The sequence below is a fragment of the Rhinatrema bivittatum genome, unplaced genomic scaffold (genome assembly GCF_901001135.1).
Source record: "Rhinatrema bivittatum unplaced genomic scaffold, aRhiBiv1.1, whole genome shotgun sequence".
NCBI lineage: Eukaryota > Metazoa > Chordata > Amphibia > Gymnophiona > Rhinatrematidae > Rhinatrema > Rhinatrema bivittatum.
In genome coordinates, this window is record NW_021820532.1 from 193,413 (window position 1) to 206,328 (window position 12,916).

At 54.6% G+C, this 12,916-nt stretch overlaps 1 protein-coding gene across 2 annotated transcripts in view; it reads right to left on the bottom strand.

Annotated features, from left to right (window-relative positions):
- Positions 1-3,854: 3,854 nt before the first annotated feature.
- The window catches only part of LOC115081703 (spectrin beta chain, non-erythrocytic 2-like), a 150,375-nt gene continuing 141,313 nt past the window's right edge, over positions 3,855-12,916 (bottom strand). For both annotated transcript variants that reach the window (XM_029586124.1, XM_029586123.1), the window contains 2 exons: positions 5,859-5,999; positions 3,855-4,540 (listed from right to left, as the gene is read on the bottom strand). In XM_029586124.1, the coding sequence (XP_029441984.1) occupies positions 4,200-4,540; positions 5,859-5,999 (482 nt within the window). In that variant the 3' untranslated portion in view covers positions 3,855-4,199. The remainder of the gene's footprint in view (positions 4,541-5,858; positions 6,000-12,916) is intronic.

Genomic DNA, 12,916 nt, shown 5'->3' on the forward strand with positions numbered 1-12,916 from the left:
CACTGTGACCTGAGACCCCCAAGATGAGTGTGAGGTGTATGAAGGGGGGCAGTCACTGCATCCTGAGACCCCCAAGATGGATGTGAGGTGCATGTGGGGGAGCAGTCACTGCATCCTGAGACCCCCAAGATGGGTGTGAGGTGTATGAAGGGGAGCAGTCACTGCATCCTGAGACCCCCAAGATGAGTGTGAGGTGTATGAAGGGGGGCAGTCACTGCGTCCTGAGACCCTCAAGATGGGTGTGAGGTGTATGAAGGGGAGCAGTCACTGCGTCCTGAGACCCCCAAGATGGGTGTGAGGTGTATGAAGGGGAGCAGTCACTGCGTCCTGAGACCCCCAAGATGAGTGTGAGGTGTATGAAGGGGAGCAGTCACTGTGACCTGAGACCCCCAAGATGAGTGTGAGGTGTATGAAGGGGGCAGTCACTGCATCCTGAGACCCCCAAGATGGATGTGAAGTGCATGTGGGGGAGCAGTCACTGCATCCTGAGACCCCCAAGATGAGTGTGAGGTGTATGAAGGGGAGCAGTCACTGTGACCTGAGACCCCCCAAGATGGATGTGAGGTGCATGTGGGGGAGCAGTCACTGCATCCTGAGACCCCCAAGATGGGTGTGAGGTGTATGAAGGGGAGCAGTCACTGCATCCTGAGACCCCCAAGATGGGTGTGAGGTGTATGAAGGGGGGCAGTCACTGCATCCTGAGACCCCCAAGATGGGTGTGAGGTGTATGAAGGGGGGCAGTCACTGCGTCCTGAGACCCTCAAGATGGGTGTGAGGTGTATGAAGGGGAGCAGTCACTGCGTCCTGAGACCCCCAAGATGGGTGTGAGGTGTATGAAGGGGAGCAGTCACTGCGTCCTGAGACCCCCAAGATGGGTGTGAGGTGTATGAAGGGGGGCAGTCACTGCGTCCTGAGACCCTCAAGATGGATGTGAGGTGTATGAAGGGGAGCAGTCACTGCGTCCTGAGACCCCCAAGATGGGTGTGAGGTGTATGAAGGGGGGCAGTCACTGCGTCCTGAGACCCCCAAGATGGGTGTGAGGTGTATGAAGGGGGGCAGTCACTGCGTCCTGAGACCCTCAAGATGGGTGTGAGGTGTATGAAGGGGAGCAGTCACTGCGTCCTGAGACCCCCAAGATGGGTGTGAGGTGTATGAAGGGGAGCAGTCACTGCGTCCTGAGACCCCCAAGATGAGTGTAAGGTGTATGAAGGGGAGCAGTCACTGCTTCCTGAGACCCCCAAGATGAGTGTGAGGTGTATGAAGGGGAGCAGTCACTGCGTCCTGAGACCCCCAAGATGGGTGTGAGGTGTATGAAGGGGAGCAGTCACCGCGTCCTGAGACCCCCAAGATGAGTGTGAGGTGTATGAAGGGGAGCAGTCACCGCGTCCTGAGACCCCCAAGATGAGTGTGAGGTGTATGAAGGGGAGCAGTCACCGCGTCCTGAGACCCCCAAGATGAGTGTGAGGTGTATGAAGGGGGGCAGTCACCGCGTCCTGAGACCCCCAAGATGGATGTGAGGTGTATGAAGGGGAGCAGTCACCGCGTCCTGAGACCCCCAAGATGAGTGTGAGGTGTATGAAGGGGAGCAGTCACTGCGTCCTGAGACCCCCAAGATGGGTGTGAGGTTTATGAAGGGGAGCAGTCACTGCGTCCTGAGACCCCCAAGATGTGTGTGAGGTGTATGAAGGGGAGCAGTCACCGCGTCCTGAGACCCCAAGATGGATGTGAGGTGTATGAAGGGGAGCAGTCACCGCGTCCTGAGACCCCCAAGATGAGTGTGAGGTGTATGAAGGGGAGCAGTCACCGCGTCCTGAGACCCCCAAGATGGATGTGAGGTGTATGAAGGGGGGCAGTCACCGCGTCCTGAGACCCCCAAGATGAGTGTGAGGTGTATGAAGGGGGGCAGTCACTGCGTCCTGAGACCCCCAAGATGGGTGTGAGGTGTATGAAGGGGAGCAGTCACCGCGTCCTGAGACCCCCAAGATGAGTGTGAGGTGTATGAAGGGGAGCAGTCACCGCGTCCTGAGACCCCCAAGATGGGTGTGAGGTGTATGAAGGGGAGCAGTCACCGCGTCCTGAGATCCCCAAGATGTGTGTGAGGTGTATGAAGGGGAGCAGTCACTGCGTCCTGAGACCCCCAAGATGGATGTGAGGTGTATGAAGGGGAGCAGTCACCGCGTCCTGAGACCCCCAAGATGAGTGTGAGGTGTATGAAGGGGAGCAGTCACCGCGTCCTGAGACCCCCAAGATGGATGTGAGGTGTATGAAGGGGAGCAGTCACCGCGTCCTGAGACCCCCAAGATGGGTGTGAGGTGTATGAAGGGGAGCAGTCACCGCGTCCTGAGACCCCCAAGATGTGTGTGAGGTGTATGAAGGGGAGCAGTCATCGCGTCCTGAGACCCCCAAGATGAGTGTGAGGTGTATGAAGGGGAGCAGTCACCGCGTCCTGAGACCCCCAAGATGAGTGTGAGGTGTATGAAGGGGAGCAGTCACCGCGTCCTGAGACCCCCAAGATGAGTGTGAGGTGTATGAAGGGGGGCAGTCACTGCATCCTGAGACCCCCAAGATGAGTGTGAGGTGTATGAAGGGGAGCAGTCACCGCGTCCTGAGACCCCCAAGATGGGTGTGAGGTGTATGAAGGGGAGCAGTCACCGCGTCCTGAGACCCCCAAGATGAGTGTGAGGTGTATGAAGGGGAGCAGTCACCGCGTCCTGAGACCCCCAAGATGAGTGTGAGGTGTATGAAGGGGAGCAGTCACCGCGTCCTGAGACCCCCACGATGGGTGTGAGGTGTATGAAGGGGAGCAGTCACTGCGTCCTGAGACCCCCACGATGGATGTGAGGTGTATGAAGGGGAGCAGTCACTGCGTCCTGAGACCCCCAAGATGAGTGTGAGGTGTATGAAGGGGAGCAGTCACTGCATCCTGAGACCCCCAAGATGGATGTGAGGTGTATGAAGGGGGGCAGTCACCGCGTCCTGAGACCCCCAAGATGAGTGTGAGGTGTATGAAGGGGAGCAGTCACTGTGACCTGAGACCCCCAAGATGGATGTGAGGTGTATGAAGGGGAGCAGTCACTGCATCCTGAGACCCCCAAGATGGATGTGAGGTGTATGAAGGGGAGCAGTCACCGTGTCCTGAGACCCCCAAGATGGGTGTGAGGTGTATGAAGGGGGGCAGTCACTGCGTCCTGAGACCCCCAAGATGGGTGTGAGGTGTATGAAGGGGAGCAGTCACTGCATCCTGAGACCCCCACGATGGGTGTGAGGTGTATGAAGGGGAGCAGTCACTGCGTCCTGAGACCCCCAAGATGGGTGTGAGGTGTATGAAGGGGAGCAGTTACCGCGTCCTGAGACCCCCAAGATGAGTGTGAGGTGTATGAAGGGGAGCAGTCACCGCGTCCTGAGACCCCCAAGATGGGTGTGAGGTGTATGAAGGGGAGCAGTCACCGCGTCCTGAGACCCCCAAGATGGGTGTGAGGTGTATGAAGGGGAGCAGTCACCGCGTCCTGAGACCCCCAAGATGAGTGTGAGGTGTATGAAGGGGAGCAGTCACCGCGTCCTGAGACCCCCAAGATGAGTGTGAGGTGTATGAAGGGGAGCAGTCACTGCATCCTGAGACCCCCAAGATGGGTGTGAGCTTTATGAAGGGGAGCAGTCACTGCATCCTGAGACCCCCACGATGGGTGTGAGGTGTATGAAGGGGAGCAGTCACTGTGTCCTGAGACCCCCAAGATGGATGTGAGGTGTATGAAGGGGAGCAGTCACTGCGTCCTGAGACCCCCAAGATGTGTGTGAGGTGTATGAAGGGGAGCAGTCACCGCGTCCTGAGACCCCCAAGATGGGTGTGAGGTGTATGAAGGGGAGCAGTCACTGCATCCTGAGACCCCCAAGATGGATGTGAGGTGTATGAAGGGGGGCAGTCACCGCGTCCTGAGACCCCCAAGATGGATGTGAGGTGTATGTGGGGGGCAGTTACCGCGTCCTGAGACCCCCACGATGGGTGTGAGGTGATGAGACACCCAGGATATGTGAGAGGAGGGCAGGGAGACTGTCATGGTGCCCCATTGCAATATGTAACTCCTCAGCATTCCCAGCTTTACACAGAAGTAATCTGTGGCTCTCCCGTGAAAGGCGTGACCTGTTCTCTGACCCCTGCTGGTCACTGTCCGAGAGTCAGGAGGGGCTTGCTGCAGTCCCGTTTAATCCTTCTTCTGGAAGATCATCTTGAAGACAGATTTGTTCTTTGTGCTTGGCGGGATCCTGTGACCCCAGTCCTGCTGCAGCTCGCAGAGAGTCCTTTCAGGGCTCCTTGCAGTCTGTCTGTCCCAGCGTTTCATCTTGAGGCTCCTGCCCTGGGGTGTGACCTCCTGGCTCCTTTCCTGCTGCTGCTTTTGTGGCAGCGTGGTCTGGCCCCTGGCTCGCCACTGGCTAGCACCCGAGGAGGGGCAGTGGTCCCTGGCATACAGCGAATGCGTGGAGCTGCTTCTCATCTCAGTGGCCTCGTCGGGCGATGAAACACAAGGCACTTGCTGCTGTGCGGCTGAAACAGAAAGCAAAGTTGCCTGGAACAGGTAATTCTGTGTGGAGTGAGGTAAGAGCATAAGAAGCGCCCTGCTGGGTCAGACTGAGGCCCATCGAGCCCACATCCTGTGTCCTACAGCGGCCAGTCCGGGTCATAAGTGTCCGTCAGATCCCTGACAATTGATCTCTTTCTTGTCTCTCACTCCCGGGGATAAGTGAGCGCCGGCTTTCCCAAGTCTGCCTGGCTAATAACTGTCGGGCCGATTCAGTAAAGTCCGTGGGAGAGCGGGCCACTCGCCTGTGCGCGCGGTTCAGTATTTAAATTAGGCTCGGTGGTAGAAATGAGCAAAAGGAGGCGCTAGGGACACTAGCGCGGCCCTAGCGCCTCCTTTTGGCCCAGAGCGGCGGCTGTCAGCGGGTTTGACAGCTGACGCTCAATTTTGCCGGCATCAGTTCTCGAGCCCGCTGACATCCATGGGCTCGGACACCGGACGCCGGCAAAACTGACCGGCCGGTTTTCGACCTGACAGCCGCTGGCCAACTTCAAAAATTTTTTTTTTTTTACTTTTTTTTACCCTTCGGCACCTCCGATTTAATATCGCCAAGATATTAAGTCAGAGGGTGCACAGAAAAGCAGTTTTTACTGCTTTTCTGTGCACTTTCCCGGTGCCGGAAGAAATTAGCGCCTACTTTTGGGTCGGCGCTAGTTTCTGAAAGTAAAATGTGCGGCTTGGCTGCACATTTTACTTAGTGAATCACGCGGGAATAACTAATAGGGCCCTCAACATGCATTTGCATGTTGAGGGCCCTATTAGGTGCCGCGGGTTGGACGTGCGTTTTCCGCCCCTTACTGAATAAGGGGTAAGGGAAACGCGCGTCCAATTGCGGGTTAACAGCCTGCAATTGGAACTTCTCCAGTCCTCTTTTAAACGCCGCTATGTCACTCTTCATATACGGTGCCATGAATTGCCATCAACATTATGTGGCAGGGTTCATCCTGCGTGTCCATGGAGAAAGCTGTCTTGCATTCACACCTGTCATTTGGCTCTTAACAGGGAACCATCATGCACTCCCACCCTTTCTCACACTTTCCCATCTGGCTCTCATCAGAGAGTCTGGGTGTGTGGCCTCCGGTTCTTTCTGTGTATTCCCACGTATGCAGTGGAAGTAGCTGTGACCTCTGTGGCTGAGAAACTGGGATGCAGCTCGCTTCAGAGCTACTTCCATCACTGCTCTGCATAGACCTGGGTAGCCATGGGAGAAAATCAATCAGGACTCCACAGCTTGTGCGAGTGCCCATTGAGAGATCTCCGTGTACATGCACATATTCCACGTACCAGTGTTTAAAGAAAAGGACCGCCTATTTCTAGTTGTCAGTGCAGGGTCCTTGCCATGGCAGCTGTTAGCCTTTAGCCTTGGAGACCCAGTGGGCGAACTCTGCAGCTGCTCCTTCCCCACAGCTCGCTGGAGAAAGGTATCTGAAACATGGCAAAAGGAAACAAACGTTTACTGAGTACAAGTGTGACATTCCACCCAACTATCACTAATGCTGGGCATCAAAGATTTGTGACTTCAGTGTATCTGCCCACAGACAAATATTTCCATGGGCCTGTCCACAGCCGAGGGTACCCACAGGAGCTGCAGTCACTGCCTGTCCACGCTCATGAGGACCCACAGGAGCTGCAGTCACTGCCTGTCCATGCCCCCCACGCCCATGGGTACCCACAGGAGCTGCAGTCACTGCCTGTCCACACCCATGGGAACCCACAGGAGCTGCAGACACTGCCTGACCATGCCCTGAGTACCCACAGGAGCTGCAGTCACTGCCTGACCATGCCCTGAGTACCCACAGGAGCTGCAGACACTGCCTGACCACGCCCTGAGTACCCACAGGAGCTGCAGACACTGCCTGACCACGCCCATAGGTACCCACAGGAGCTGCAGTCACTGCCTGACCATGCCCTGAGTACCCACAGGAGCTGCAGTCACTGCCTGACCACGCCCTGAGTACCCACAGGAGCTGCAGACACTGCCTGACCACGCCCTGAGTACCCACAGGAGCTGCAGACACTGTCTGACCACGCCCTGAGTACCCACAGGAGCTGCAGTCACTGCCTGACCATGCCCTGAGTACCCACAGGAGCTGCAGACACTGCCTGACCACGCCCTGAGTACCCACAGGAGCTGCAGTCACTGCCTGTCCACACCCATGAGGACCCACAGGAGCTGCAGTCACTGCCTGACCACGCCCTGAGTACCCACAGGAGCTGCAGTCACTGCCTGTCCACACCCATAGGTACCCACAGGAGCTGCAGTCACTGCCTGACCATGCCCTGAGTACCCACAGGGCTGCAGACACTGCCTGACCACGCCCATAGGTACCCACAGGAGCTGCAGTCACTGCCTGACCACGCCCTGAGTACCCACAGGAGCTGCAGTCACTGCCTGACCACGCCCATAGGTACCCACAGGAGCTGCAGTCACTGCCTGACCATGCCCTGAGTACCCACAGGAGCTGCAGACACTGCCTGACCATGCCCTGAGTACCCACAGGAGCTGCAGACACTGCCTGACCACGCCCTGAGTACCCACAGGAGCTGCAGACACTGCCTGACCACGCCCATAGGTACCCACAGGAGCTGCAGTCACTGCCTGACCATGCCCTGAGTACCCACAGGAGCTGCAGTCACTGCCTGACCACGCCCTGAGTACCCACAGGAGCTGCAGACACTGCCTGACCATGCCCTGAGTACCCACAGGAGCTGCAGACACTGCCTGACCACGCCCTGAGTACCCACAGGAGCTGCAGTCACTGCCTGTCCACACCCATGAGGACCCACAGGAGCTGCAGTCACTGCCTGACCACGCCCTGAGTACCCACAGGAGCTGCAGTCACTGCCTGTCCACACCCATAGGTACCCACAGGAGCTGCAGTCACTGCCTGACCATGCCCTGAGTACCCACAGGAGCTGCAGACACTGCCTGACCACGCCCATAGGTACCCACAGGAGCTGCAGTCACTGCCTGACCATGCCCTGAGTACCCACAGGAGCTGCAGTCACTGCCTGACCACGCCCATAGGTACCCACAGGAGCTGCAGTCACTGCCTGACCATGCCCTGAGTACCCACAGGAGCTGCAGTCACTGCCGGACCATGCCCTGAGAACCCACAGGAGCTGCAGACACTGCCTGACCATGCCCTGAGTACCCACAGGAGCTGCAGACACTGCCTGTCCACACCCATAGGTACCCACAGGAGCTGCAGTCACTGCCTGACCACGCCCTGAGTACCCACAGGAGCTGCAGACACTGCCTGACCACGCCCATAGGTACCCACAGGAGCTGCAGACACTGCCTGACCATGCCCTGAGTACCCACAGGAGCTGCAGTCACTGCCTGACCATGCCCTGAGTACCCACAGGAGCTGCAGTCACTGCCTGACCATGCCCTGAGTACCCACAGGAGCTGCAGACACTGCCTGACCACGCCCATAGGTACCCACAGGAGCTGCAGACACTGCCTGACCATGCCCTGAGTACCCACAGGAGCTGCAGTCACAGTTGCATGTGCCCATGAAGCTGCAGCATCCCAGGGAGCTGCTACAGGTAAATCCAGGGTTGAACCTCCTTAACTCTCCCTCTTAGCTAGAAAGGTTTCTGTCAGGACCATGACTGCTAATTAATCTGTGACTGGTGTTAATGAGTGCCTGATTCACAGGAATGTGGAAGAGCAGAAATTACATATCTAGTGCCATATGTTCAAATTAAAGGCTCCCACACGATCTGAAAAAGGGCCTCAGAGCAGTGTACGGGGGAGGGGTCCAGCTCTGAAGATCTGGGAGTGGCTGCACGCGGACGCCTTCTTCCTTAGGCCCCTCCTACACTGCAGGGGATGCTGGGACAGAATTTACACCTCGGTGCTACTGGATCGGATGCCATCCAGATTACGTTTTGTAGTAATTAAGGTGTAAGACCAGGAGGAATGGCCCTGGCTGGATGAAAGGAGGAGGGGCAGCAGGAACAACAAATGAAAACAATTTTAAAAAAAGTAAATGATTCCAGAAAGAGTGGCAAGTTGTCCATCCAGTCTGCTCAACAACTTTTTTTTTTATTTTAGAGACGTATCTGCCACTCCATGCAAGTTACCCCCATTCCTTCTGTTAAGGGTAGTAACTGCTGCTCCATGCAAGTTACCCCCATTCCTTCTGTTAAGGGTAGTAACTGCCGCTCCATGCAAGTTACCCCCATTCCTTCTGTTAAGGGCAGTAACTGCTGCTCTATGCAGGTTACCCCCATGCCTTCTGTTAAGGGTGGTAACTGCTGCTCCATGCAGGTTACCCCCATGCCTTCTGTTAAGGGTGGTAACTGCTGCTCCATGCAGGTTACCCCCGTGCCTTCTGTTAAGGGAAGTAACTGCCGCTCCATGCAAGTTACCCCCATGCCTTCTGTTAAGGGAAGTAACTGCCGCTCCATGCAAGTTACCCCCATGCCTTCTGTTAAGGGTAGTAACTGATGCTCCATGCAAGTTACCCCCATGCCTTCTGTTAAGGGTAGTAACTGATGCTCCATGCAGGTTACCCCCATTCCTTCTGTTAAGGGTAGTAACTGCCGCTCCATGCAGGTTACCCCCATGCCTTCTGTTAAGGGAAGTAACTGCCGCTCCATGCAAGTTACCCCCATGCCTTCTGTTAAGGGTAGTAACTGCCGCTCCATGCAGGTTACCCCCATGCCTTCTGTTAAGGGTAGTAACTGCCGCTCCATGCAAGTTACCCCCATGCCTTCTGTTAAGGGCAGTAACTGATGCTCCATGCAGGTTACCCCCATTCCTTCTGTTAAGGGTAGTAACTGCCGCTCTGTGCAGGATACCCCCATGCCTTCTGTTAAGGGTAGTAACTGCCACTCCGTGCGGGTTACCCCCATGCCTTCTGTTAAGGGTAGTAACTGCCGCTCCGTGCGGGTTACCCCCATGCCTTCTGTTAAGGGCAGTAACTGCCGCTCCGTGCGGGTTACCCCCATGCCTTCTGTTAAGGGCAGTAACTGCCGCTCCGTGCGGGTTACCCCCATGCCTTCTGTTAAGGGCAGTAACTGCCGCTCCGTGCGGGTTACCCCCATGCCTTCTGTTAAGGGCAGTAACTGCCGCTCCGTGCGGGTTACCCCCATGCCTTCTGTTAAGGGTAGTAACTGCCTCTCTGTGCAGGTTACCCCATGCCTTCTGTTAAGGGTAGTAACTGCCTCTCTGTGCAGGTTACCCCATGCCTTCTGTTAAGGGTAGTAACTGCCGCTCCATGCAGGTTACCCCCATACCTTCTGTTAAGGGCAGTAACTGCCTCTCTGTGCAGGTTACCCCCATGCCTTCTGTTAAGGGCAGTAACTGCCTCTCTGTGCAGGTTACCCCCATGCCTTCTGTTAAGGGCAGTAACTGCCTCTCTGTGCAGGTTACCCCATGCCTTCTGTTAAGGGTAGTAACTGCCTCTCTGTGCAGGTTACTGTCAATCCAAGGGCCTGCAAGTCTTCCCAATCTGTAGGAAAGCAGGAGGCTCGGCGACCTCCGCACCTGCTTTTTGCAAAATCGACTGCCCACCTAAGTCTTCTAAAACATGGACTACCCGGTTGGACATGCGTGTGTCCTCCTGACGAGACTTTGCATGAATTAACCGTGTCGTACAGATAGAGGTGAACTATAAAGCCTTCGCGTCTGAGCACCACCGCTACTGCTACCATTACCTTGGTAAATACGCAGGGCGCTACATAGCTGGGTATCTTTTTAAGAAAGGCAGCAAATGGAACTCAAAACGCTCTTACAGCACTCAAAGCGCAGGGGCTTCTGATCCGGAGCCGTGTCAGGATGTGCAGTTAGGCCTCTGCCAAATCGAGACGGCAGAGATACTACCCCTGCCGATCCGCGGTGAGAAGAGGCTGCAGAGCTTCCATACGAACGTGGGTAACCTGCAACCTGCTGTTCGCCCCTTTGAGATCCATAATAGGGTGGAAAGACCCTTCCGTCGTGAGCACCATGAAGTACATGGAATGGTGACTCTGCCCCAGCTCGGCTGGGGGAACAGGGACCACTGCCCACAGGAGCTGGAGCAGGACTGCCTGCTGATTGGCCACAGAACCAGGGGAGAGCATGAAGACATCACAAAGCGGCTGCTGCAGATCCAGTGCGGATAATCTCTAATACCCACTGATCCGATGTAATATGGGTCCACTCTCTGTGGAACCCCTATAAGCGAGCCCCCCCCCCCCCCCTATCAGGGTTAGAAGGGAGCAGACCCGCTGAGGAAGGCCCGGCATCGGACCTCGTCTTTCTGAAGCCACAAAAGGACTGACCCCGCTTCTAGGCGTGGGAAATTTGTGGGAGGCAGAACCAAAGGCCTGTCCTGTAACGCCTGGAGTCCCCAGACTGCCCCTGCCCCTGTGGGAGCACTGAGAAGATAAGCAGATTTTGCTGCCGGCTGAAGAGGACTGGTGAGTATTGCGCTTTGGGAAATCTTTAGCATGTAAAACGTTTGGTGAAATATATTCTTTAGTGTGTGCGCCTGAAATAAAAAGCTAGCATAAGGTAGGTAATTCCAGTATCTGCCTTTCCCTCCCTCCCATCCACCCCTAGCTCATTCTTTGATTTTATAGGCAAGAAACACTTCCACATTAAACATCAATCAGGGTTTTATCTAAACACAGGCTTGCCACAGCCCTTATCAAAAGTTTAATAATCCCCTTCCAGGTCACTACCAGATTAACAGCAAGTACACCACAAGTTTAAAGGACAGTAATTTACTCATCCCTACTCCCTTAGCAACTTAAACTTAACTAAGAAATCAACAATATTATGATAAAGGCAGCAGTCCAGCCTTATAATCTTTTGCATCGAGTGTCACATGTATGATTTTTTACAAGTTGGTGAGAGGTTGCATGTGTGTACCCCCTGTGAAGAGTTCCTGGCTCTCAGAGAACAAGTCCGATCTCTGGAGGCCAGAGTGCAGAACTGGAGGAGCTGAGACAGACAGAGATATATATACAGGAGACCTTCAGGGACATAGTAGCCAAGTCCCAACTCCAATCTGGCAGCACCGGTGCTGCCTTGGAGGAGGAAGGTCACCTGGTCAGAGAGCATCACCCTGGAGTAGCAGGAAGTGATCAGATAGCAAGGACCTGCTCTCCAGGTGATACACTGTCTTCTCACACCAAGGACGAGTCTCCCAGGGCTACTGCTCAGGAGGGAAGGGTTAGGTCGGCCGTCATAGTTGGTGATTCGATTATTAGGAATGTAGATAGCTGGGTGGCTGGTGGGCGTGAGGCTCGCCTGGTAACATGCCTGCCTGGTGCGAAGGTGGCGGACCTCACGCGTCACCTAGATAGGATTATAGACAGTGCTGGGGAGGAGCCGGCTGTCCTGGTACATGTGGGCACCAATGACATAGGAAAATGTGGGAGGGAGGTTCTGGAAGCCAAATTTAGGCTCTTAGGTAGAAAGCTTAAATCCAGAACCTCCAGGGTAGCATTCTCTGAAATGCTCCCTGTTCCATGCGCAGGTCCCCAGAGGCAGGCAGAGCTCCGGAGTCTCAATGCGTGGATGAGACGATGGTGCAAGGAAGAGGGATTCAGTTTTGTCAGGAACTGGGAAATCTTTTGGGGAAGGGGGAGTCTTTTCTGAAAGGACGGGCTCCATCTTAACCAGGGTGGAACCAGACTGCTGGCGCTAACCTTTAAAAAGGAGATAGAGCAGCTTTTAAACTAGAACAAGGGGGAAAGCCAATAGTTGCTCAGCAATACATAGTTTGGAAGGAGATATCTTCGAAAGATACTAATGAAACAGATTTAGGGTATCCCAACAGAAAGGTTCCAATAAAAGCAAAAGTAGTCCATGTGCCCATAAGTAAAGAACCACCCGAGTTAACAGATCCCAAATTATCCCTGTAAAGTGATAAGCAGGTTGTCAATACAAACAAGAAACATACTTTAAAATGTATGTATGCCAATGCTAGACATCTAAGAAGTAAGATGGGAGAGTTAGAGTGTATAATATTGAATGAAGAGGTAAAAATGAAATCTCAGAGACCTGGTGGAAGCAGGATAGTGTTATACCAGGTTACAAATTATATCACAGTGGTAGGGTGGACCAACTCGGTAGTTGAGGGGGAGGGGATGACACTTTATGTTCAGGATGGCATAGAGTGCAACAAGATAAATATCCTGCAAGAGACTAAATGCATAGTAGAATCTTTATGGGTAGAAGAGAGAATTTGAAAAGAAGTTGGCCATAGAGGCAAAAACTCATAATAAAAACTTTAAAAAATATACATGAAGCAGAAAGCCTGCGAGGGAGTCGGTTGGACCGTTAGATGATCGAGGGGTAAATGGAGCATTTAGGGAAGATAAGGCCATTGCGGAAAGAT